The 27,280-nt window shown below is 45.8% G+C and overlaps 1 protein-coding gene and 2 pseudogenes across 1 annotated transcript; 2 read left to right on the top strand and 1 right to left on the bottom strand.

Moving 5' to 3' along the window:
* Window positions 1-2,005: 2,005 nt before the first annotated feature.
* On the bottom strand, window positions 2,006-21,200 carry Bnip3 (BCL2 interacting protein 3). The gene is made up of 6 exons (XM_021168797.3): window positions 21,062-21,200; window positions 10,177-10,324; window positions 9,471-9,552; window positions 6,144-6,250; window positions 5,914-6,063; window positions 2,006-3,430 (listed from the first exon to the last, which is right to left on the bottom strand). Exons 1-6 carry the CDS (start codon window positions 21,090-21,092, stop codon window positions 3,385-3,387), a joined length of 564 nt encoding a protein of 187 aa, XP_021024456.1. The 5' UTR covers window positions 21,093-21,200; the 3' UTR covers window positions 2,006-3,384.
* On the top strand, window positions 11,143-13,650 carry LOC110297338 (gamma-glutamyl hydrolase pseudogene; annotated as a pseudogene).
* Window positions 21,201-26,601: 5,401 nt separating the features above from the next.
* Window positions 26,602-26,934, top strand: LOC110298080 (glyceraldehyde-3-phosphate dehydrogenase pseudogene; annotated as a pseudogene).
* The last annotated feature ends 346 nt before the right edge of the window (window positions 26,935-27,280 follow it).

Here is a 27,280-nt window from a genome sequence, read left to right as displayed (position 1 = left end):
CTTTAATCCCAGCACTCGGGAGCTGAGGCAGGCAGATTTCTGAGTTCGAGGCCAGCCTGGTCTACAGAGTGAGTTCCATGACAGCCAGGGCTATACAGAGAAACCCTGTCTAGAAAAACAAAACAACAAAAACAAAAACCAAAAAACACACACAAAAAAAAAAAAAAAGAGCAGGACACTAAGTGTGTAGTGTCTGTGTGTCCGGCTAAGTGTGTAGTGTCTGTGTGTCTGGGCTGCCTGGAGCACAGCTAGCTGGGTTAGTTTCATCACCTACTTTCAAACATCCAGTTTTCATTATTAGGCTTCAAGCAGCCTACTCCAGCCTGACTCCTTTGTACATCAGGTAAAGGACTGACTGGACTTTTACTACCCTTAACTTGCTTGTTTTGCTCAGTATCCATATATGCAACTGTCTTAGGGTTTCTATTCCTACACAAACATCATGACCAAGAAGCAAGTTGGGGAGGAAAGGGTTTATTCAACTTACACTTCCATACTGCTGTTCATCACTAAAGGAAGTCAGGACTGGAACTCAAGCAGGTCAGGAAGCAGGAGCTGATGCAGCAGAGGCCATGGACGAATGTTCATTACTGGCTTGCTTCCCCTGGCTTGCTCAGCCTGCTCTCTTATAGAACCAAGACTACCAGCCCAAAGATGGCACCACCCACAAGGGGCCTTTCCCCCTTGATCACTAATTAAGAAAATGCCTTACAGCTGAATCTCATGGAGGCATTTCCTCACTTGAAGCTCTTTTCTCTGTGATACCTCCAGCCTGTGTCAAGTCGACACAAAACTAGCAAGTACAATTGACCCCTTGTCAACTTGACACACAAACACATCACTATTAAGCCTCAACCCTTAGTTTCTTATTCATCCCCAAGATCTTAATAACTTTAAAATTCCCACAGTCTTTGCAAATTCTTAAAATTTCAATCTCTCTTAAAATCCAAAGTCTTTACAATTAAAAGTCTCTTAACTGTGGGCTCCACTAAAAACTTTCTTCCTTCAAGAGGGAAAAGTATCAGGACACAGTCACAATCAAAAGCAAAAAACAATCTCTATCCATTCAATGTCTGGGATCCAACTCATGATCTGGGCTCCTCCAAGGGCTTGGGTCACTTCTCCAGCCCTGTCCTTTGTGGCACACAGGTTGTCTTCTAGGCTCCAGCTGCCTGTACTCCACTGCTCCTGCTGTTCTTGGTGGTCATCTCATGGTACTGGCATCTCCAAAAAGCTGCTGTCTTCCACTATAACTTGGCTTCAACAACAGCCTCTCATTGGCTCTCTTCATGGTGCCAAGCCTCAACACCTTTGCATGACCCCTTCAGTCCTGGGCCTGGGCCATCAATTGCAACTGAGACTGCACCTTCACCAATGGCCTTCCATGGCCTCTCATAGTGCCGAGCCTCAGCTGCTCTGTGTGACCCCTTTATGCCTTCAAAACCAGCACCATCTGGGTAACTCTTACACATTACCAAGTCCAGCCACAGCCCAAGGTACAACCTTGGCTATCTCTGGAACACAGCCTCTGTGCTCTCAGAAAACACTTCCCAGAAGATGTCACCTCAATGATGCTGGTCTCTTTTTTTTTTTTTTTTTGATTTTTCGAGACAGGGTTTCTCTGTAGCCCTGGCTGTCCTGGAACTTACTTTGTAGACCAGGCTGGCCTCGAACTCAGAAATCCGCCTGCCTTTGCCTCCCTAGTGCTGGGATTAAAGGTGTGCGCCACCATGCCCGGCCTGAAAAGAGTCTTTAATCTTCCCTCTGGAATTTCACAAGCCAGGCCTCCATCTCCTGCACTGTTCTCATCATTATCTTCCAAGCTCCTTCACAACATCCCACAGAGCTCTTAGCATCGATCGAATAGATCTTGTAGCCCAAAGTTCCAAAGTCCTTCCACAGTCCTCCCCAAAACATGGTCAGGCTGTCACAGGAATACCCCACTCCTCGTACCAATTGTCTTAGGGTTTCTATTCCTGCACAAATATCATGACCAAGAAACAAGTTGGGGAGGAAAGGGTTTATTCAGCTTACACTTCCAAATTGCTGTTCATCACTAAAGTCCGGACTGGAACTCAAGCAGGTCAGGAAGCAGGAACTGATGCAGAGGCCATGGACGGATGTTCATTACTGGCTTGCTTCCCCTGGCTTGCTCAGCCTGCTCTCTTATAGAATCCAAGACTACCAGCCCAGAGATGGTACCACCCACAAGGGGCCTTTCCCCTTGATCACTAATTAAGAAAATGCCTTGCAGCTGAATCTTATGGAGGCATTTTCTCAACTGAAGCTCCTTTCCCTGTGATAACTCCAGCTGTGTCAAGTTAACATAAAACTAGCCAGTACAGCGATCTAATTTCTTACAAAAATATTTTACTGAAGCAAGAAAACACCTGTTACATCCTGTAGGATCTTGCTCCAAATGAAAAGGATGTAGGCTATGTCTAGTAATTATGTAAATATAAACAAAAGACTGTTAAAATGTCACTTTTATTTTATCACACCTGAGTTAAGTGTGGGACAGTGAAACAAATACAACAGGATATATACAGCATGTCAAGGAGGCAGGCTTTAAAACCATGCTTATAGAAAAGAGAAGACTGGGAGGACGCCCGATTTAAGAAGCTTTGGATACTGATTAATGGATATGCAAATATAGTATTCTCCAATGGATTTGGCAAAGATTTTGTTTTTCATTTCCAGTCTTTTAAAGTAGACAGCTGATTTCAGAGCACATAAAATTTAAATACAAACAGTAGAATTCAGCAGAGTGATAAAGGTGCCTGCAACAAAACTGACCACCCAAGGTAATGGTGGACAGCAAGGCTAGAATCCTCATCCTGCGAAGCAGGAAGAGGGGGAACTGCAAAGTGGGGTTTGTGGGTAACCTTAGCTTCTACTTGCTACTTAATTCACAAAGTTAGAGGCCTTTACAGATAACCCACACCCTTTAATTTTCTGCTATGTATTAGTATTATAAGGCCACAATATTCCTTTGGGAAAAACCCTTTAATGATTTTAATATCACTTACTTGTTCTTTTGAAGTGTAAAGTGTCTTAACTGGATTATGATTACAGATCAATTTTAAATACACCATTGCTCCTATATTAAAATTATTTATACTATATATATCTAATATTCAAAGAAATTTACTAGTAAGTGCTACAATAGGCATCAGTCTGACATGCTTATTAATTGATCCCATAGGTATAATTATAGGTCATGACAAGAGTCTATTCTGTCTCACTAATCAGGAACACCGCATTTACAGAACAAATAAACACACATAGTGCAAACACCCAAGGGCCATGCTAGCTCTTCAATTAGCTGTCACAGCTCAGACATGAATCCTCACTGTGTGAGCAGACGTCAGATCCAAATCGTCATCAGAAGGTGCTGGTGGAGGTTGTCAGGCGCCTTCCAATGTAGATCCTAGACAGAAAAGGGATGGCAGCCAATCAGGTCTCACAGTTCTCAGGTGACTTTACAAAGCTCAAAGGGCCAGGCCACCATGGTTACAGCTTTTGGAAGGGAACTGGCCACCTTATACTTGATAAAGTATGACTGTAATCTTCTCTTTTTTGTGATTTTTATTTTATCTTTATGTGCATTGGTGTTGTGCCTCCATGTATGTCTGTGTGGGGGTATCAGACCCTCTTGGACTGGAGTTACACAGTTATAAGCTGTCGTGTGGGTGCTGGGGATTAAACCCAAGTCCTCCAGAAAAGCAAGCAGTGCTCCTAACCACTGAGCCATCTTTCCAGCCCAACTATCTACCATCCTTAACAAGTGTTCTTAGTCATCTAATGTGTATTTCATATTGGTCTAATTTTTCTTACTTAAAATTTAAATTCAGTTGTTTCAAATATTCTAATAAAACTTACTAATATATTAACAACAGAAGTTGAAACTCAATTACGGAGTACCTGTCTACCATGTACAAGGTCCCAGGTTCAAATATCAGTTCAAACCAAATCCACATTCTATCACCATACAGCTGTGCATTCCCTTCTTTGTTGTCAAATGAGCCACACAGCTGCAGGCAGGCTGGCTTCATATCCAGGTTAGTTCATTACCTCTAACCTCAAAGCCCAACCAAGGAATAAGTAATGAAGCCTCCCTTTTCTGCACTCAGTAAGGTGGGAACTGACGATCTCTAGGAAAGAAGACAGGAAAGAATTCTACCTGGCCAGGCCTGTGTGGACTGGGAAGAAATAAGACTGGGCAGTGAGCTATCTGGACTAAAGAGGGTAGCATTCATGAAAGAATGGAAGTTGCCAAGAGATCTTGGATGGGATGGCATCAAGTTCTGAGCCTGGGAAGGATGAAGGACAGAGACGGTAGATAGGCCTATATCCAGCAAGGATTCCTTGAAGGGAAAACTCAGCTTGTACTGAACACAGGTTCCTCGGCCCTGTCCACAGGTTTCCCTTTGCTGTTCTGTTCTGTTTTGAGTTTTGAGACCAGGTCTCCACACGTAACCCTGGCTGGCCTGTAATTCAGAGATTTCCCCTGCCTATGCTTCCCAACGGCCACTGAACCCTGTTGCTTGCTAGTTCTGAGAAAAGGGTTCCAAACCAGGCAGTGGTGGTGCACGCCTTTAATCCCAGCACTCGGGAGGCAGAGGCAGGCGGATTTCTGAGTTCGAGGCCAGCCTGGTCTACAAAGAGTTCCAGGACAGCCAGGGCTATACAGAGAAACCCTGTCTCAAAAAACCAAAAGAAAGAGAGAGAGAGAGAGAGAGAGAGAGAGAGAGAGAGAGAGAGAGAGAGAAAGAAAGAGAAAAAGAGAAAGAGAGAGAAAGAGAGAAAGAGAAAGAGAGAGAGAAAGAGAGAGAGAGAAAAGAGAGAGAGAAAGAGAGAAAGAAAGAAAAAGAGAGAGAGAGAGAGAGAGAGAGAAAAGGGTTCCGGGTGATGGGGATGTGCCTGTCCATGAGACCAAGTGCCAGGAGAGAGGTGGTACAGGCAGGTAGGGCTGCAGCCCAGTAAGCTAAGAGGGGCATCCAGCACCCAGGCAGCTATTTCGTTTCATTTCTACAGGCTGCTCTATAGGGACACTGAGGGTCTGCAGTGCAGGAAGTTAAAGGCAGGGAAGACTGGGATGTACCTATGAGACCCACAACATCCCAAGAAATTAAACATGAAACAGACTGGGCATCAGCCACATGAACAGCTTTTGGGGAAAAGAATATACAGACTACAGAGCCTTCTGCCCCAAACATACCCCCAACTAACACAGACCAGAAGCCTACAGTGGCATCCCAGCCATTCCAATAGACTGCAGGCACCCAACACTGTCTTCATATAGAGGGTGAGCTTACCCCAGCATGGACGGAGGGTATGGATAGGCTTAAAGAAGAGTAAGGGTGGGGGATTTAGCTCAGCTGGTAGAGTGAGTGACCATAAGATTATGTATCCCTGGGTGGGCAGCATCTGTAATCTCAGCACTCGGGAGGTAGACACAGGAAGATCTGAAACTCAATCTCATCCCTGTGAGGCCAGCACAGAATATAAGAGTCCTAGTCTCTAGTGTCCCTTTGACGACCTGTTCTTTAGCACTAGTCCCATCTAAAGAATCCATAGCTGTACTCCCTGGTCTGTTTCAGTCTAAACTAGATACAAAAGCAGAAACCTAAAGGCCTTAATTATTCCATTACTGCCAAGAGGCAAGATCATCCACCCACTGTAGAGGTGGCACAGAGGCCCGGCATGAGAACCACACGCAAGGCATGGTGGATAAAGGCACCTTCCACTGCATGGGATTTTTACTTGACTTGGGAATAAGTTTGTGAAAATGCACCAGCCTAAAATCATCTCTCTCTCCATAAACAATGTAGAAATAAATTGCTGGGGCCTAGACTCACCAAGGACTGCCCTGTCAGAGGGTGTCCACACTCTCATAGGAACATCACTTACCCCAAGCCAATGGCCAGCAGATGAGACAGTAACAGAGATGGAAGGAAAACCTTCAGAAAGTCTGCTGAGAAAATTCCCCCTTTCTTCATAACGCTTGTGTTTCTCATGCTGAGAGTAGCTGTGCGCTTCGGGTGTTTAAAAAGGAACTCCCTAAGGTAGAAAGAAACTGCCAATCAGTGCCCCCTTGTCAAAGGAAAAACCTTGACTAAGAAGAGTGAAAACGGGCTTACTTGGGGGGAATATTTTCTGGCCGACTTGACCAATCCCATATCCAATCTGAGTTTTTCTTCAAGATACTTTCAACTTCTCTTCTTCTCTCAATATAATCTTCCTCAGACTAAGGAAAAGTAAATATTAAATAAAGTAGGTGAGCTTTCCACAGTCACACTAAGGACAAAGTCAGTAAGCTCATCAGAGGACCCCACCTGACATGGTATGAACTATCCCACAACTTTAAATGCATTACAAATTATGATAACATTTAGGTGGTAATGTCCCTTCAGAGATATTCTTTTAATATCTCAAACTAAAATATGATAACCACTGATATTCTCTTAGCTGATGTTCCGTTACATGGGTAATGGAAACACGAATCTGTACGTATAAACACATTTAACAAAATGCAACAGAAACACTGCACAATTACAATCCTCATTTGTACACCGGGTCACATGACCCTAGCAGCTGATATTTATAGCTACCTCCTCTACTACCTATTCTGTATATATTTCCTCCACTTTCAGCGAGCACTGAGGGCAGTGACCCATACCTTCATTCCTGAAAGGTCTGTGCACTTTGTCATCCTACCTAGATTAGATTGTTTGGAGTTTCCCACTATCTTTAATCACAGGACATGGCAGCACCAAGAGACACCCTAAAGGATCTCCTGGAGCCAGACAGACATAATCTTTCTTACCTCCACTGTGGAGAAGCAATCCAATTTCCCCTTGGTAATCTGGATCAATCACCCTCCTAAAACTGGCATTCCTTTCTTAGCCTGTTCATTTAAGGGCATCCGAAACTCAGCTTCCAGTCCAATGGAATGGTTGTTTTGACACCTGGCATAAATTCCCCCACCCCACAACACACACACACACAACACCCCTAGGCAAGTAGAAAAAGGTCATAGGAACAGAATGCAAATAAATCCCTAGTGGGTCACTAGGGGTGATCGTTGTAACTATTCCTTTTTCTACCTTTCGATTCTTGAACCCATGGATCCTGGTTATCAGAGAAACTATGCCATATATTGGATGCTGAATTAAAAAGTATACCATTGCCGGGCAGTGGTTGTGCACACCTTTAATCCCAGCACTCAGGAGGCAGAGGCAGGTGGATTTCTAAGTTTGAGGCCAGCCTGGTCTACAGAGTGAGTTCCAGGACAGCCAGAGCTACACAGAGAAACCCTGTCTCAAAAAACAAAACAAACAAACAAACAAAAAATATACTATTGTTAGGGATCCATGGGTTGAAGGAGTAGAAACCATGGGCATTTGGCCATGTAACTTGCTTGTGCCTTTGGGACCTACTTGAACCTGATCAGATATGTAGATAGCCCTTTCACTTGATAGTGGATTGTTGCTGTACACAGTCACTTGGTGGGCCAGATAACACCCCGTTCATGATAGGCAGCTCGGGTCACATGGTAACTTGGTGGCCCATTGTCAAATGTTCAGTTTCCACTAAGGCCCAATCCCAGACCTCATTTGAAGGGATCTTAATCATCTATCTCTTCTACAAAATAGTACACTGATTCCCTATATTGACGGCATTATGCTGGCTGGATGAAGTGACAAGTGGGTAGTAACTAACTACATTGGACTTGTAACACAAATGTGCACAGAGAATAGAAATAATTCAAGGGCTTTCTACCTCAGTGAAGTGTAAGTCTGGTGGTATGAGGCATTTGAGATATTCCTTCTAAGATGAAACTGCACCAAGAAAGAACACAATGTTTAGCAGGCCTATTAGAATTCCGGAAATGGCACATTTTCTCTTGGGTATATGATTAACCCAGCCCAACTTTGAATGGAGGCTGCAGCAGAAGGCTCTTCAACAGATCCAGGCTGCTCTACGGCTTGGACAATAAATATGATCCAGAAGACCAATGGTACGGTACTTGAGGTATCAGTGCCCAGTAGGGATGCTGTTGGAGCCCTTGATGGGTCCCTATAGATAAATCACAGAATGGCCCCCATAGACTTAGAGGTTTCTATGCTTAGTCACCTAGGAATGCCACTACTTGGGAGGGATTAGGAGGTGTGGCCTTGTTGGAGGAAGTGTCTCACTGGCTGTATGGGTTAAGAGGTTTCAAAAGCCCAAACCAAGCTCTTCCTCTTCCTGCTGCCTACAAATCCAGACTTAGAACTTTCAGTGACTTCCCCAGTACCATGTGTCTGCCATGTTTCCTACCATGATGAGAATGGACTAAACCTCTGAAACTATAAACAAGTTTCAAGTAAATATTTTCTTTAAGAGTTACTATGGTCATGGTGTCTCTTCACAGCAATAGAACACTGACTAAGACAGGCTCTGATCTCACAACAATGCTAAAGGTGCTCTTTAGTTTCTACTGAGTTAATATTAGAAAAGTGAGCTCATGGACTGGGGTATAGCTCAGTTTACAGAATGCTTGCCCAGAATCCTGGGCTCTAGCCCCACACTACTACATAAGCCAGGCATAGTTGTACATATTTGTAACCACCTTAGCACTAGGCAAAGTAGATTCCTCAATTAATTAATATCTACAAGATATTTTTTAATGAGCTGTCTGGGGCTGGTGAGATGGCCCAGGGGTTAGAGTACTTGCTGCTCTTTCAGAGAACCCAAATTAGTTCCCATAATCCAGACCTGTTGGCGGACTGCTGCCCATAATTCTAATTCCAGGGGATCCAGTGCCTTTGGCTTCTGGACACCAAGACTCATGTGCACATAGCATACAGACAGACAGACACACAATTTAAATTTTTAGAAATTCTATTAAGGGAAAGTGGTGGATGGGACGATGGCTCAGTAAATAAAATGCTTGCTGCACAAGCATTAGGACCCTCAGTTCATTAGGACCCCCAATACCAGTGGACAAGTTGGCGCACATCATTAATCACAGCACTCAGGGGACAGAGAAAGGCAGGAGGCTGTCTGTGAGTTTAAGACCAGCCTAGTCTATATAGCAAGTTCCAGGCTAGACAGAGTGAATAGGGAAAAAAAAAACAAAAAAATGGGGTTTAAAATGCCTCCATACATATGGCATCATTCTCTCAAACAAACACACACATAAACATAAATAAAAACTTGAAAAACCACAGATCCAACACTCATGTAAAATGCCAGGCACAGTGAGTGGTGAGTTCCATAACCCCAGGCCTGGAGCAGAGGCAGGAGGATCACTGGAGCTCACTAGCCAGCTGATCTACACACAATGGTAAGCTCCATGTTCAATGAGATACCCTTCCTCAAAAACTAAGAGAACAAAGACTCGCGTATGCTGCAAGTCTAGGAGTCAGTTACCGGACTCATGATGTGCTGAATCTTATAGCATGTTCCTATCTATGGCTTACCAGAGTGCTGTTTTTCTCGCCAAAGCTGTGGGTGTCTATTTCAGCTCTGTTGGTATCTTGTGGTGTCTGGGAGCGAGGTGGGCTTGATTAAGAAACGGATAAAACGGAGCAGCATGTCAATTGTGTCATAAGAAGCATAAATTCCAAGGGGCTCTTACCTCATTAAGGGGGTAGTAGAGGACTCTCCAAAGCATGTCTCTTCCCTTTTGCCTATCACCAGACCAGTGCCAAACAATTCCTCAGTCTTTTGAGCTGATCACATAGGAGCCAGCTAGACAGTTCCCTAGGGAAGCGCCCCCCCCCCCCCACCCGCTCCTGCAGGATCGGTCGTCGTATAACCCTTGCAAGCATCTGACCTTTGACCACTGACTGACTCTCAGCCACACACCTTGGATTTGCTCCCTAGTAGTGCTGCCTAGGAACAGAAGCCAGCTGGGGACATGAACAAAACTGCTCAGACTTGGTGTTCACAGTCAACAGCTTCCAAAAGGGGGCAGACTTGGTTATTTGTCTCTAGGTTTAATATAGTCCCTCTAGACTTGAGCCCCAGATCACTTCCTCTCAGCAGACTCCAGAGTTCCTTGTATAATGGAGTTACTCCCAAATGTGGCCTCAGACCTGGCAACCCACCCACAAACACATGCACAATTGTGATTATCCATCTACTAGGAACATCAACACTGTAAGAGATACCCATAAAACATACCTGTCACAGTGAGAACTCTTGGAGCTACTTCGTCCAGATTCATGCTGGGCATCCAACAGTATTTTTTCCATGTCACCATTATAAATAGAGACAGAGGCTGGAACGCTGCTCCCATTGCCATTGCTGAAGTGCAGTTCTACCCAGGAACCTGAGAACAAAAAGGGCAGTTAGCAATCTGTCCACTCGTGGGGCTTGATGACTTAATCCCAGCACTCTGGGTTCAAGGCTAGTCAGGACCACACAATAAGTACTTGTTCCAATCAATCACTCAATGAATAAACAAACAGAGATATAGACAGACAGACAGACAGACCTGCCCATTCACATTCCCAGGAAATACCAAACACATGCATTTCTGGTCCTCTGACCTCTCTTAGGTTCCTAGACTGAAAACACTGTACTCTACGTCTTGCCATTCCTTTATTCCATGCAGGTATTCTACAAATGTGTGATTTACCAGAGGCCAAGATGGGGATCCTGTTTAAGCTGGCATAAAAATGGAAGCCCAGCCCCTGCCTCGGCCTCCTGGGTGCAGGGCTTACAGTCATGGGCTAATATGCCTAGCTAAAGGCTCAAACTCAAGCTATTCCCACATTTAGATCACATGGCCCTGGGGTTCTGTAAAGTTCACATTTCTGCTCACTGCTCTGCATTTATACCAGAAGACAGATTAGCACGTTTTGAAAACAGAACAGTTAATTTCTGGTTATATTTCATTCTCTAAAGGGATCTACCTTTCTTTTTGTTTTGTTTTTGTTTTTCGAGACAGGGTTTCTCTGTCAGCCCTGACTGTCCTGGAACTCACTCTGTAGACCAGGCTGGCCTCAAACTCAGAAATCCGCCTGCCTCTGCCTCCCAAATGCTGGGATTAAAGGCATGCGCCACCACGCCGGGCTAGGGATCTACCTTTCAAGTACTCACACAGATCTTTACACTATAGAAGTACAGCATTAACACACATTAAAAATGAACTCTCTGCTGAGCCCCCTGCAGACCCTTTTAAAATGGCAGCCAGAGGCCCGATCACGATCGGGCGTGTTGGGTTTGCTGCTGTGCAGGCTTGCAAGCCTCAGGCTGTCCAGACCTTACAAGCATGGCTCCAAGAGGCCCATCATACTGCAAAAATGTTATAGAAATATGGCAAAGTTGGGAAATACTACATTGCTGGCATCCTATGTGAAGTATATAGAGTCTACAGATGCCCATGAGGCTCGATCTTAGTGATGCAGAGTATGAAGACCTTTTAGAATCACCTCTTTCCTGGAGGTGCTAACCTAACACATTCAGGTTATTCCTGAGTGGCCAAAATATTTTACAGCAAGGCTATAGAGAGTTATGATAATGGAGACTATTTTCCTGTATAGGGAACACGCCTTGAATTTGAGGAGCTTTCTGTCCTGGTTAGCAGAGAGAACGTACTAACGTGTACAAACACTAAGTCAGAGAAATTGCCCTTGAACTTCACTGCAGGTACAAGACAGAGCAGAATGTTCCAGAATTTTCCAGCTGAGTTATTGAATTCATTAGCACTGGAAAATCTGACTGCGGGCTCAGTGGTTAAGAGTACCGACTGCTCTTCCGAAGGTCCTGAGTTCAAATCCCAGCAACCAGAAAAAAAAAGAAAAGAAAATCTGACTGCAAATTTTCACAAACAGAGTCTCTCTGAAGAACTTTACAATACAGATGGCAATGCTGAGTTCATTTCAGCCATGGAAGGATTTAAGTATCCAGTGTATGCTGTCCAGTGGCTTCCTGAGGAAGCGCCGTTAGAGTGGCAGAAGCTGCATGCTATTTCTCACGCACCAAATGCTAGGAAGACTTCATTCTACTCTGCAGACTGTTTTTTTTCTGAAGCTCGGGAAAGCAGTCACCACTTTGAGAACAAGCTTGAGGAGACTGAACCCTTACCTACCAGTTCTGTCTAGTTTACACTGGAAATATTTCTTCATTTCAGCCATCTTTTTTTTAAGGATTTATTTATTATGTGTAAGTACACTGTAGCTGTCTTCAGACACACCAGAAGATGGCGTCAGATCTCATTACGGATGGTTGTGAGCCACCATGTGGTTGCTGGGATCTGAACTCAGGACCTTCAGAAGAGCAGTCAGTGCTCTTACCGGCCGAGCCATCTCGCCAGCCCCATTAATCTTACACGTTTGACTGAAAATCTTCAATCTGGTAACAGAGCAACTCTTCGTACGTAATTCTGTCACTGAATTGCTAACACTGCTCAGGGCGGTATGAGAAAGCCACACAGATGCCTTTGCTGTGTGCCTGGTTCTGATTCATGGCTTGATACATGATTATTTTTATCAGATTTGATAACCTGACAGTGAGAAAGATTAAAAATATCATGGTGTTTTTCATGAAAATTCCTTCTATGTCTGAAGATTCTAAGATATAAAAAATATTTAAAAATGAACTCTCGGGGTACACTTTGGTTCTCCAACACCACAATAATAAATGAACTCTCGGTACTGTTCCATCTGTGGCTTGCTTTCAGTTTGGTCGGCTGAATGCATCTACTAAGATAGTTAAGGGCTGGTGCTATAGATCACTGGAAGTATGCTTGCCTTATAAAATCATAAGGCTCTAGGTTCAAGCCCCAATACTGCCAAATGTTTGTGTGTATACATGTGTATTTTTCAGCAGGGCATGGTAGTACACACCCATAATCCCAGTTATTTAGGAGGCTGAGGCAGGAGGACTACCAAACTGGAGATCAGTTTGTGCTAACTTGTAATAGTTGATTTGAGTTCTCTCTTTCCATCATTTGGGCCCTGGGGATTGAACTCAGGTTGCCAGGCTTGGCAGCAAGCCCCTCCCATCTCACTGGCCCCTGGTGCTTTCTTTGGCAGAGTAAGAGTGTGTATTGGGGGGAGGGGGGGGGCGGAGAGATGGCTCAGAGGTTAAGAGCACTGACTGCTCTCTTCCAGAGGTCCTGAGTTCAAATCCCAGCAACCCCATGGTGGCTCACAACCATCCGTAACAAGATCTGACGCCCTCTTCTGGAGTGTCTGAAGACAGCTACAGTGTACTTACATATAATAAATAAATAATTAAAAAAAAAAAAGTGTGTATGGGCCTCATTCTGGGCCCAAGATTACTTCTCTATTTTGACTCACAGGCCCATTTGCCTGTAGAAAATCCTTTTGAGCTAACCTGTTCTACACATCAAATTGAAGGGCAGCCAGGACTACAAAGAGAATCCCTAACAAAAAAAAAATGAAATAACTGGTTGTACACAGAACAGAAAGAGGGAGAAGACAACCACAAATGACTGGAAAAAATGTATGTGCTGGAGAAGCTGAAGAAACAAATCTTGTGGCCACTATAACTTTACTAAATACAATAATAATTACTGAGTTGTTCTGTGTTCCAGGTAACGTGGTACCATTTGATGATGCAGCTAACGAAGAAATGGAACCACTCCTGATCAAGTCACTGGGAGTTGGGGACAGAGCTCAGAAGTAGAGCTTGTAAGAGGCCCTAGTTCCGATCTCCAGTACCAAAGGGGAGGGAAAAGGCAAAAGGATTGCTTCAAGTTCAAGGCCAGCTTGGGCTACATTGAGACTCTGTCTATAAACTACCTCACACAGAGATCCAAAAAAGGAAAAAGGAGCTGTGCATGGTGGTACACACCTATAATCCAGTAGAGGTGGGAGTTCTTTTGACAGGGTTTCTCTGTGTAGCCCTGGCTGTCCTGGCACTCACTTTGTAGACCAGGCTGGCCTCGAACTCAGAAATCCGCCTGCCTCTGCCTCCCAAGTGCTGGGATTAAAGGCGTGCGCCACCACGCCCAGCTGAGGTGGGAGTTCTTAAAGAGTTCAGGGCCAGCCAGGAGTGGTGGCGCACGCCTTTAATCCCAGCTCTTGGGAGGGAGAGGCAGGCGGATTTCTGAGTTCAAGGCCAGCCTGGTCTACAAAGTGAGTTCCAGGACAGCCAGGGTGATACAGAGAAACCCTGTCTCCAAAAACCAAGGATGGGGTGGGGGTGGGGGGCATGGGGTGAAAGAGTTCAGGGCCATCTCCAGTTCAAGGGAGCCTGTGAGCGCCCTGTGCTATGTGTGATGAAGCTTAATGCTACCCATATCTTTTCTGGGGTCTTACATAAACAGTTTGAGGTCATGTTTTCTTCTTCCCAGGACCTCGTCCTGATGCCAAATGTAGAGTTTTTCCCTACACTAACTACCAATTTTCCAAAATCAACCAGGGGAGTCCAAGAATTCAATATTCCCACACCACCTCCTAAGATTCTTACCAAATCCCATAAATTCAAGGCTGAAACCCTCAAGGATGCTGCACACCACACACCAGCCCCAAGCAGAGCACACAGACTATCCACACTTCTGCTCCATTACAAACTTAAACACAAGAAAGAAAAGCTCAAGTCTCTGCAGCCTCCTCCGATTTAATGCTTTGCTGGAGTTGAGAACTCAAGAAAACATGTTGCTTAAGTTTCTAATACAGTTCAGAAGCAACCACATGGAAGCACACACCAAGGGCAGAGAATACCACCTTCCTGTTGCCAACCTCAAAACCCCGTAAACATTCTGGTCAAAGCTGGCTATGGTGACATTTTCTTATATTTTTAATAGCCTAACCTCCAACTCCCTCCTCTCCCTGGTACCCTAAGTTTCTACCCTCTGACAACTTATTAGTTACCAAACTCTAGCCTGAGGCTATTCTGGGTCTCAAATAATTCATCTCATTCTTGAGGGCTCCTTATAAAGTTGACCTGAGTAACAGGGTAAAACTCCTAGCTAAGAGATTTGATTTGTTTCATCTATACATACACACACCCCATCAGTCCTAGCTCTTGGGAGTACCAGGATGAGACACTGTAGTGTATAAAGTAAGATATATCTCAATAAATAAATAACTAAATCAATCAATCAGACACTCGGGAAATCCCACAACTTTGAGAGCTTGTATAAGGAACTAAGTCACAGATAGATGTGTGTGTACTTATTGCACAAGGGGCAACCAAAAATGAAGGGAACCTATTATCTGTTCTGATCTGCACTGCTGTAACAGTAAGCCACGGGCTGGGTGATTTATAAAGAAGTATTTCTCGCACTTGTGGAAGCTGACAAACCCAAACTCTATGCTGTCTGTAAGGAAGCCAGTTCCCTTCATCAGACGCTTCACCTGGGCTCCTCACAGTGCAGCAGGGCCCCGGCTCTGCTTTTCTCATACGGGCAGCATTCGTATCATAGCAGTACTCTCAAAAACCGTCAGGGAATCCTGGCACTGGTGGCGCACACTCGGGAGGCAGAGGTACACAGAACTCTGATTCTGAGGCCAGCCTAATCTACAGAGTAAGTTCCAGGAAAAGCTACCCAGAGAAACCCTGTCTCTGGGGGAGTAGAGGGCACAGATCTGTAGCAAATATCTGCGAAAGGCCCCAGCGCCTTAGAGGCGGGGAAACAATCCCATTTGGAATAATCTGGTGCAAAAACCTTGAGTCCAAACGCTCCAGGAATGATTTACTAGGGAACAAGATTTATCATTAACCTGTGTCTGGACAGGAACTGTAAGTCCTAGAAAACGGAGAAGACTGTTCATTTACATACATCCTGCAGTCATTCATCAGAAGCAAGAAAGGTGGGAATGTGAACTTACAACCCTAATAGAACATTTAGAAGTTGAAGGCAAGTTTAAGGCCAGCCTGGGCTACATGACTGTGACCTTGTCTCAAAAAAAATAAATTTAGCCGGGCAGTGGTGGCGCACGCCTTTAATCCCAGCACTGGGGAGGCAGAGGCAGGTGGATTTCTGATGAGTTTGAGGCCAGTCTGGTCTACAGAGTTGAGTTCCAGGACAGCCAGGGCTATACAGAGAAACCCTGTCTCGAAAAACCACCAAATAAAAAAATAAATAAATAATAAAAATATAAATAAATAAATAAATAAGTTGTTTTTAAAGAAAAAGAACAAAGAAACTTAACGTCAAGGAACCTCCTCAGTCAGCACACAATTAATTTCACGTAATTTAATACATTTAGGCCTCAAGACAGCAAGCAGTGCTGCTGGCCCCCAAAGCCCCCATTTGTTTTCCAGTCCACTTGCCCACTTCTGAGTTACACCAACAAGATACACATCAAGTCCTATATACATCTTCTGAGTGCAGAATGGCTAGGCACTGAACTCAGGTCCCCTAGGAAGCAGAATGCGCTCTTACGTGTACAAGTGTTTTCCCTGCAATATGTCTGTGTACCACGTCCGTGGTGCCCATGTTAGACAGAAGAGTGTATTAGATCCCAAGAACTTACAGTCGTAAACAAGTGTTCTTGACTGCTGAGCCATCTCTCTAATCCTTCCTTTGGTTTTGGAGACAGAATCTCACTCCATAAGCCAGGTTGGCCATTGTGCTAGTTGACTGTGTCAACTTAACACAACTTAGAAACAACTGAGAAGAGAGGGCTTTCTGGAGTAGTTGATTTGAACTTTCAAAAACTGGCTCTCTCCTTCTACCATGTGGGTTTCTAGGGACCAGACTCAGATCAACATGTCTGGCAGCAAGAACCTTTGCCCGCTTAGCTATCCTGCCAAGCCTATTGGAAGTGCGTCTTACTGAGGAATTATTTAGGTAAGGCTGGCCTATGGGTTTATCCATAGGAGCACGATCTTGATTGTTAATTGATATAGGAAGACCCAGCCCCGTGTAGGCAGTACCATTCCCTAGTCATTTGTGGAATGACTGTTTTGGACCTGTGGGTCCTAAACAGTTTAAAAGTCAGATACTGCTAAACAGAAAACCAATGAGCAGGCCACATGGGTGTACTCAATTCTCCCTGCTCTTGACTGTGGGTGTGATGTACTAACTTCCCTGAGTTGGTCCTCAACTTTCTCCCAGTGAAGACATGTAAGCCAAATTAGCCCTTCCTCTCATAAACTGTTTTTGGTCAGAAGTGAAACTTCTGTTTCTACACCCTCAGCCCCCAAAGGATCCCAACTTGGATGGCTGTTCTACTGAGCCATCTCTCCAGCCCAAAAAAAGGTTATCTTTACCTCAGTCAGACTCTGGAGTACAGAGATTAGAGGATTGCTCTACCATCCTGCTTTCCAAACTGCTTTTCTCACCATCTAGAGCACTAGAATGACAGACTTGCGCCAGCCCACCATTTATGTGATTCCATAAACCTCAGCCGTAAATAAGCATGCTATTCAAACACCCTAATGACCCGCGCTACACCCTCAGCCCCCAAAGGATCCCAACTTGGATGGCTGTTCTACTGAGCCATCTCTCCAGCCCAAAAAAAGGTTATCTTTACCTCAGTCAGACTCTGGAGTACAGAGATTAGAGGATTGCTCTACCATCCTGCTTTCCAAACTGCTTACAGAATGACAACCCTGGGAGTGAGTCCCTTCTCTGTATTATCCTCTATATCCCAAGGCAAACTTGTAGACTGTCAATGCCTAACAATAACTATACCCAAAAGAGCCCCATGCAGAGAAACACAGGGTCCCTAGTCTCATGTCCACGTCTCAATCATGGCTATGGAAGGAGAATCACCTTCATTGTTTTTCCCATAGTTTTCCAGAAGCTGAGGCCAACTTGAAAACAGAGTTAGAGGTTCAAGCAAATATGCTGATAAGCTCAAGCAGGGACAGCATCCAGCAAGAGCTAACTAGGCAGTCCTCAGAAAGGAGCAGGCACCCACACAACCTCCACACAGGAACATAATGCCACAGGAGAATGATGCTATAGCATTCCCAGAAAGCCAAGCAAGGGGGCACCAAGTCTGGGGGAAGCACTGCCCCAAACCACACAGGACTTCTCCAGAAGCGGCCATTGCTGTCTCCACACCTAAACAGCCCCCTTGGGTTAACTTAGGAAGTTGGCAAATGGTTCCAAACTGAATCTGCCTAGTACATAACCTAGACTACTGGCTTCCTTTTCAGTCACATACACAAATGTGCATTTTAGTGAAAGTGTCTCATGCAGGCTGGTGTTAAACTCCTGATCTTCCTGCCTCCATCTCCCAAACACTAGGATCACAGGCTTGCATCATCTGTGTACCTACTGGATTCTAAGGCTAGTGAACTTATCTCTCTGCCTATTGCTAGGCTGTGCCTGTCTAATACGTCCTGAGTCAGGTGGCTCCAGGTATCCCTCTGGTGCTGAGCAGTCAGTCTGTGCCATGTCCTTAACTGAAGTAGCCATCCTTAGTTCCACTTAACCTCTGGATCTCACTGGGACTATTTACAGAGGTTCGGCTAGAGCCAAGGAGAAACCCCTTCAGTGTATCCATGTTTTCTCTTCATGCAAGTCTGTCCTTGATAGTTTGCCTATAACCAACAGAACCACTCATCAGAACCAGTTGCAGACAGGGCAGCTAGCTAAGTGAAGACTTATTAAATCTATACAGTGGGCCTTTCAGGAAAGGGCAGCAACCAAGGTACAGAAATATCACAATACTTATCTCTCCTCCAGCATGCCAGAAGTCATACAGAGAAGAAAGCCAGCCCTGCTCCTAAACACCTTTCAATAAGATGGAGCAGAGGTAAAAAGGGAACAGAACCAATCAGTGTTGTGGGTGACGCCTTCAGGAACGCTGGTCCCGGAGGTTGCTATGGGGAATATTTGCTGTCCCACCTACCAACAAGGCTTCCACAGCTCTCAGCCTCAGAAGTAAACACGAAGCGGCAAACAGAGGAGCTGCCTCAGCTCTGACTCCAAGCTGGGATTCACATTTCATAGGGCAGCTGAGACACCCCATGTGACTAAGTGACCCCTCCTACCCTGAGCTAGACAGTGAGCCAGTGCTGAGCTGCACGTACACCCCAAACAATGGCCCAAATCCTTAGCCTGAGTTTCCACACCGTAACCATCTTTTTATAGAATAAGTAAAAGAGAAAAACACAAAACCTTAACCCTTGAAACGTCTAATGACAACCCCCTTCGGCCAATGACTCAGCAGTCTGGCGTGCATGTCAGCTGAGTGTACGTTAACTGAGACCTCTCAGGAATACTCAGAAACTTCCCTAGATGAAACCTTAACAGCATACAGTGTCAGAAATCAAATTTCAACTAGCTACGAAAGTGACTGTACAGAAAACATCACTTGATCTCTTAAGAGAAAAGACAAAAAAAACTTCTCAGTCAATCAAAAAATTCCAACTGTTTGACGTTTGACATTAGGGAGTAAAACCTGAATTACAAGTTTTTTTGTTTTTTTTTAATGTGGCTGTAGTTTGAAAATACAGATTCTGTAATGTGTTAGGCTGATTAAATTCTGCCTACTAAAATCTCGTTTAGGGTAATAAATGCAGCTAACTCAGTGTCTCTTAATGCAAGCTTTTTAAAAACTCTTTTAACACAACACTGCTCTGAGTTACCCTATTCCAGCACTCCAGGACACAGAATCTCTGGACAGCATAGTCTACACAAGTTCTAGGACAGCCAGAGCTATACTGAAAAACCACGTCTTCACACTAAAGTGGGTACTGTGGCCCACACCTTTAATCCCAGCACTAGGGAGGTGGAGGCAGGCAGACCTCTGGGAGTTCACGGAGAGTGAGACCCTGCCTCAGGGGGGAAAGAAAAAGTTGACACTAAAGCATTCATTTTAAAGGTTTGGAAAGCCTCTCACGTTTACTGACATGTGTTTTACTTGGTGAACTCTTGCTTCAGAGAATACAAAGGTCAACAGGATCCTCCTCCAGTCTCAGGGACTGAGGATTAAGACTCAACTCAGACCCACCAGGTAGCTCTCAGAAATGTACAATGGCACATAACACCCAGGGTGGCCTTGCAAAACTAGCAGCTGTCTGCACAGTGCTAACAGTCTGTAAAGGCTGGTGCTGGGAGAGCCTTTTTGTTATTTGTGAGACAGGGTCTGGCTACAGAGCCCCTAACTAGCCTGGTACTACTGTGTAGTCCAGGCTAACCTGGAATTTGTCAAGACTCAACTTCACCCACCCCATGATGGGATTTTAGGTGTGTCACCACACCCAGCCTCACTTCCATTTTAACCTACAATCACTTCACTGCTTGCAGTGAGCCTACTGAACTAAATTATAAGCACTTTACCCTCCTTTTGAGTTGTTGTAGCTCTCTTCCACACTACCTCCAGCCCTACCCCCTTTTTCTCTTTGTAGACTTGGCTGTCCTGAAATTCACTCTGTAGACCAGGTTGGCCTCGAATTTACAGAAATCCCCCTGCCTCTGACTCCTGATTGCTGGGATAAAAGGCTTGTGCCACCACTGTGCGGCTATCCCATCTCTTAACTCTAAAACCTGACAGAGGTCTGAAGTCCTGTATCCTCCTCTTCCATCAGGAAGTGGTAACAAAGCAAGCCAGGGGTAAAGATTGGGGGAGAGGGGGACACGGCGACAAAGCCTGTTAATTCCAAATTCCAGCTACTCTAGAGGCTGAACCAGGAGGATCACAAGTTCAAGGCCAGTATGTCTTAAAGCAATAAAATGAAAACTGGTAGTGTTGCTCAGGAAATGAGCACTTACCCAGCACGTTCAGATCTGGTTCTGTCCCCAGTACCAAGTAGGAAAAGTGAGAGGCACTACAGTCATAAATACTAATGACTTCAATCAAAGCACTGAAAATTCAACCTGCAACCTCTAACTCACTTAAGCAACTCTGAGCAAGGGGAAGCCAAGGGCCTGAAATCTGAGCTACTCGGGAAGCTGAGGAAGGAGGATCGCAGAGTTCGAGGCTCTCCTGACCTACAGAGTCTGAAAACACAGTGTGAAGAACAGAGCAGGAAAGAAAGACCCGGCCTGCCTGTGAAGGTACTGTCTGTAAGATGCACCGAGGCTCACCACCCAGCCCTGGCTGCACCGAACTGCATCGCGGCCTCCACTCACCGCACCCCAGCCCGCGACCCTACCTCCTCCGCGGCCCCTCTCGGCCCACTGCCTCACCCTGCAGGTTCTCCTCCCCGCTCTGCGACATGGTGGCTCGGCAAAGGAGCCCGAGCCCAACTGCGACAGGCCTGGGAGGCGGTCACCGAGAGGTAGCAGGGGCTGCCTGCGCCGCTCAGTTCTGAGGCCAGGCGACACTGGACTGAGGGACAAGGGGCGGGGCGGGGCGGGACGCACGCGGCGGCGGAGCCCATTGGCTGGGGGGCGGGGCCTGCAGGTGGGGGAGGAACGCGGGGGAGCGTGTGGCACGTGCGGCGCGTGCGCCGGCATGGGCGGGGCCTGAGGCGGGAGTGCGCGGGAGGGCGGCTGTTTTTTAAGGTCTAATGCAGAAGTGGACCCGGGGCTGTGCCTGAGGCTGGAGTAGCTGGGACCTAGGCGGGTAGGGAAGAGGCTGGGGGCGGGGCTCGAGGTCTGAGCCTTGGGACTCCGAGGTGCGCGCATTGCAGAGGCCAAGGGGCGGGTCTTGAAGCCAGGCTGGAGGTGGGCAGACGTGGGCGGGCTCCGAGATAGGCGTGGCATGAGGACGTGCGGCCAGGTTTTTGGGCGTCTGGCCTTGGGTGCTGAGTTTGCCACCTCCTGCTCGCGGTTGACCCATAGTGCCCCAATCTCCTCCGGAACCTGCGAGCGCCAGCAACGGGAGCACACATGGTCTCGCTGTCTCTATGCACGCTTACAGATAGTTTTTTTTAGGTTGCATCTTTAAGAAAAATGCAGTCCGGGAGTGCTTATGTATAACTCTAGTCCCAGCTCTGGTTCGTGGCCAGGCTGGGCTGCACGGTATGAAGCTGTTTACAACAAAGCAAAACAAAAAATTTGCCAGTATTCTACTGCAGCATCAATGGCGAGTTGGGGAGTGCTGTAGTATGCTGCATGCGAGAAAGGACGGCATTTTTGGACAGGAACGGTTGGAGAGACCTTTGGAGGTCCAGTTTTGAGGATTCTGCATCCTCCCTGTAACCTACCCAGTAGCTCCTCTGTTCTTGGAGGTTGGAATTCCCTCTTGATACAGTTCTGGGATAGAGAAGGGGCATGTGAACCTCAAAAGAAGCTATCTTAGTAGCAGTGGGTCAGGTCACTAGAAGCAGCTTCATTTGGTGTTTTGTTTTTTCCCAGACAATGTCATAACCGAGGCTGGCTTTGAATTGGCTGTGTAGCAAAAGCTAACCTTGAATTTCCGATCCTACTGCTTTCGCCTCCTGAGAGCTGGGATTATAGCTATGCAGCCTTGATTTCCGTTTGTTTTGTTTGGAGTGCTAAGGTTATACAAGGGCCTTGCAACATGCAAGTTCACTGCAGCTGAGCCATGTCACCAGACAGAATCTGATGTCTTTTTTTTTAGACAGATTTGCTTTGCAACCTACTCTGGTCTTGAACTTTTTTTCCTGCCCCAGCATCCCAGTGGTTCCACCACTCTTAACTGAAAGCTTGCTTTCTTACAGTGCTCGGAGCTCTAGCCTAGGGCCTTCAGAACAATAAACAGATTTTCTGCTACAGAGCTACAACACCAAACCTTTGTCTCAAACCCCCAGGTGCTGGGATTACAGACATACAACCACACCTAGCAAGAAAAAAAACAGCTGTGGTCCTGCTTGGTGACAGACTCTGTGTCCAGCAAGAAACAGCTGTGGTCCTGCTTGGTGATAGCCTCCGTGTCCAGCATATCCAAGGGTTCAATCCCCAGCTTGCATAGATATGTGTGCCTGAATGACAAAGGGAAAAAGAAGGGTCTGGGAATTCTCTACACCAATCTACTAAGAAAAGGAAAAACAAAAATGTGGATTTTTAGGGGTTAGGGATGTTATAAGTAGAGATTTATGTTTTTTGGGTTTTCGAGACAGGGTTTCTCTGTGTAGCCCTGGCTGTCCTGGAACTCACTCTGTAGACCAGGCTGGCCTCGAACTCAGAAATCTGCCTCTGCCTCCCAAATGCTGGGATTAAAGGCGTGCACCACCACTGCCTGGCCCTTTTTTATTTTCTATGTATGTATGTGTGTGTATGTATGAGGCTATTTATTTATTACAGGGTCTCTCTAGGTCTTATGGAACTCACCATGTAGGTCAGGCTGGCATTGAGCTCTCAGAAATCGGCCTGTGTCTGCCCCCTGAGTGCTGTAGACATTTGTATTTTAAGGGGAAAAGGTTGTCCACCTCTTTAGACCATTCAATAAAAAACAGGCAGAGGAGTCAGTTGTTTGTAGTGGAGCACCACGCCTTTAATCCTAGCCCTCTGGGAGGCAGAGGCAGGTGGATCTCTGTCCACATGGTGAGTTCCAGGCCAGCTGGGTTACAAGGTGAAAGCCGTTCAAAGGGGAAAAAAATAGGAGGTGATGACACACATCTTTAATCCCAGCACTTGGGAGGCAGCAGAGGCAGGTGAATTTCTGAGTTCGAGGCCAGCCTGAAAGCAGTCTGGGAAAAATCTAAGGTTCCTGAGTGACTTTCCCAACTTACTCTCAACCCCATTGAGAGTCTCAATGAATCTGTCCCTCAACTGCTGCAATACCTCAGAGGCACTCCATTCATGACTAAGCAAATAATGCCAGTAGTGTGGCTCAGAAGCCTGGTGCATCTATTAACAAGTTCTAGCCAGGCACACTTGGGATGTAGAGCCAAAAGGATCAGTTCTAGGCTGAGAGTTACCCACATAGTGACTTTGAGGCCAGCCTGGACTAAATGAAACCCTGTTTCAATAAGTAACTTACATAAGTAAAACATGGGCCTCAGCAGGTAAAGGTGCTTGTCACCAAATCTGACAACCTAAATGCAGTCCCCATGGTGGAAGGAAGGAGAGAACTGGCTCCCATGAGCTGTCCTCTGACCTTCACGTGTACCAAGGACACGCACATACAAACATTAATAGAATGTTTAAAATAAATTCAGAAACTGTTGTGATTGATTGAGATAGGATCTTACTGTATAGCCCTGGCTGTCCTAGAACTCACTATGTAGACTTGAACTCAGAGATATGCCTGCCTCTGGCTTTCTAGTTCTGGATTAAAAGCATGTTTCACATTGTGCTAGTAATTTATTCTTTTGTTTTGGGTAGTTTTTGAAACAGAGTTCCTCTGTAACCCTGGCTTCTCTCTCTCTCTCTCTCTCTCTCTCTCTCTCTCTCTCTCTCTCTCTCTCTCTCTCTCTCTCTCTTAGCAGACTGACCTCAAACTCAGATCTCCCTGCCTCTGCCTCCTGAGTGCTGGGATTAAATGTATGTGCCCCACCACCCTGCTAGTAATTTATTCTTTAAAAAAATAAATTAACTGGGGCTGGAGAGATGGTTCAGCAGTTAAGAGCACTGACTTCTTCCAGAGGTCCTGAGTTCCTGAGTTCAGTTCCCAGCAACCACATGGTGGCTCACAACCATCTGTAATGGTATCTGATGCCCTCTTATGGTGTGCCTGAGTACTCATATACATAAATAAATAAATAAAATCTAAAAAAAATATTAAAAAAAAAATAATTAACTGGATGTGGCAACTCCACCTATAATCCTAATACTCTAGAGGTCAGGACAGGATCATCAGTTCATTAAAATGTATTTATCTATTTACACATGTGCAGAAATATTCATGTCATGCTCATTGATTGATATCAGAGGGTGACTTAAAGGAGTTGGTTCTCTGCTTTCTCAGTGTGAGTCACTACTGACAGGTGCTTTTACCTGATGGGCCATTTTGACTACCTCAGCCATGAAGTAGATTCAAGTATAGGACAGAATACAGAAATTAGTGAGGCTTTGTGTCAAAAAGTAAAAGGGGGGTTGGGATACTCAAAATGTAGATGGCTTGGCTATCATGCAGGAAGCCCTGGATTAAAAAAAAAAAAAAAGACTAAGTTTTGTGGCCCACACATGTAATTGAAGCATGATGTGAAAGGCAGGACAATCCACTGTTCAAGATCAAGTCCGAGTTACATGAGACTTAAAAAAAAATACTAAGGATGTAGTTCAGTATAGATTTCTTCCCTTGCATGTGTCAGGATCTGGGTTCAATCTCTAACGTTGCGGGGGAAAAAAAAAGCCAGGCAGTGGTGGCACACACCTTTAATCCCAGCACTTGGGAGGCAGAGACAGGCAGATTTCTGAGTTCAAGGCCAGCCTGGTCTACAGAGTGAGTTCCAGGACAGCCAGGGCTACACAGAGAAATCCTGTCTCAAAAACTCCCTCCCCGCCCCCAAAAAAGCAGAGCAATAACAACCCCAAAACAAGAACCAAGTTATCCTAAATGGCATTCTCCCACATGAAAGCATTCATTTATTAATTATGTTTCTGAAGCAAGGTCTCACATGAAGCCAGTGCTGGACTCCCAACTCATGGGTGGCCTCCACGACACCGGGATTACAACACTGGCTCTGTGTGCCCAGATAAAGCACAGCCACTGGAACTTTGACAGTCACCAAAAAGAAACACAAAAATAAATAAATGTGTTTACCAAATACTTGGGTGGAGAGTGTACAAACTACTAAGGTGTGAGGGGTGGGGGTAGAATCTCTAGGTTCAGATGCTTTGGTCAAGTTCTGAGCCTGCGGTCAGGGAGGCTAGGCAGTCTAGATGTGCTATACATTCCAAGAGCTTTATCTTTAGATAGGAGGTTGTCAGGGCAGATCTGGAGGTGGATGGTAAGTACCTGCTACAAGGAGCTAAAGATAGCCCGAGGCCATTTTGGCTCTGACCTACAGTTTTCCATCTCCAATTCAACATGTTCTCAGCCAAAGGCCAAGCATTACCAGCACCTTTAATGTCCTAGGCTCTGCCTCCCTAGGACCTCAGCTCACAAGGCATTATTCTAGGAACACACCTGTAAAACCAGCAGTTAAAGGGCTGGAGAGAGGCTCTCTGCTCCTCCCTCTTCCAGAGACAGCCTCATCTTCTTGTGCAGTGCCAGCCTCGTTCTGTAGACAAGATGGTGAAGGTCAGTGGGCACCTGGTTACCAGGGCTGCCTACTGCTCTGCACTTGGCAAAGTGAAGATTGTTGCCATCAACAACCCCTTCATTGACCTCAACTACATGTTCAGTGTACCAGTATGACTCCACCCATAGCAAATTCAACAGCACAGTCAAGACTGAGAATGGGAAGTTGTCTCCAACAGGAAGCCCATCACCATCTTCCAGGAGCAAGATCCCGCTAACATCCAATGGGGTAATGCTGGTCCTGAGTATGTTGTGGAGTCTATCGGTGTCTTCACCACAGTGGAAAAGGCCGGGACCCACTTGAAGGGTGGGGTCAACGGGTCATCATCTCTGCCCCTTCTGCCAATGCCCCCATGTTTGTGTGAACCATGAGAAATATGACAACTCACTCAAGATTGTCAGCAATGCATCCTGTACCACTAACTGCTTAGCCCCCTTGGCCAAGGTCATCCATGACAACTTTGGCATTGTGGAAGAACTCATGACCATGGTCTATGCCATCCCTGCCACTCAGAAGACTGTGGATGGTTCCTCTGGAAAGCTGTAACATAATGGCCGTGGGGCTGCCCAAAACATCATGCGTGTATACACTGTTGCTGCCAAGGCTGTGGACAAGGTCATCCAAGAGCTGAACAGGAAGCTCACTGGCATGGCCTTCTGTGTTCCTACCCCCAATGTGTCTATCGTGGATCTGACGTGCAGCCTGGAGAAACCTGCCAAGTATGATGACATCAAGAAGGTGGTGAAGCAGGCATCTGAGGGCCCACTGAAGGGCATCCTGGGCTACACTGAGGACCAGGTTGTTTCCTGCGACTTCAACAGCAACTCCCACTCTTCCACCTTTGATGCCAGGCCTGGCATTGCTCTCAATGACAACTTTGTGAAGCTCATTTCCTGGTATGACAATGAATATGGCTACAGCAATGGAGTCATGGACCTCATGGCCTACATGGCTTCCAAGGAGTAAGAAACCCTGGACCACCTGCCCCAGCAAGGACACTGAGAACAAGAGAGAGGTCCTAAGTTGCTGAGGAGTCCCTGTCCCAATTCAGCCCCCATCACTGAGCATCTCCTTCACAATATCCACCCCAGACCCCCATAATAATAGGAGTGGCTTAGGGAGCCCTCCCTACTCTCTTGAATATCATCAATAAAAGTTCACTGCTCAGAAAAGCACAGGGCAGTGGTGGTGCACTCTTTTAATCCCAGCACTTGAGAGGCAGAGGCAGGTGGATTTCTGAGTTCGAGGTCAACCTGGACTACAGAGTGAGTTCCAGGACAGTCAGGACTAGACAGAGAGAGAAACCCTGTCT

This window comes from Mus caroli, unplaced genomic scaffold (genome assembly GCF_978045245.1).
Source record: "Mus caroli unplaced genomic scaffold, Mus_caroli_1 scaffold_8, whole genome shotgun sequence".
Taxonomy (NCBI): Eukaryota; Metazoa; Chordata; class Mammalia; order Rodentia; family Muridae; genus Mus; species Mus caroli.
Note: the sequence above shows the minus strand (reverse complement) of the source record. Positions and strands in the feature narration are given on the sequence as shown.

What these genes read in the sequence shown, in the direction of transcription:
- Bnip3 (XM_021168797.3), bottom strand. Translation starts at nt 21,092, where the DNA reads ATGTCGCAGAGCGGGGAGGAGAACCTGCAGG. An exon ending in AAGAGTTCTCACTGTGACAG is followed by an intron (nt 9,553 to 10,176) that starts GTATGTTTTATG and finishes TTCTTAATCAAG; the next exon opens with CCCACCTCGCTCCCAGACAC. An exon ending in CCAGAAAATATTCCCCCCAA is followed by an intron (nt 6,064 to 6,143) that starts GTAAGCCCGTTT and finishes TTTCTACCTTAG; the next exon opens with GGAGTTCCTTTTTAAACACC.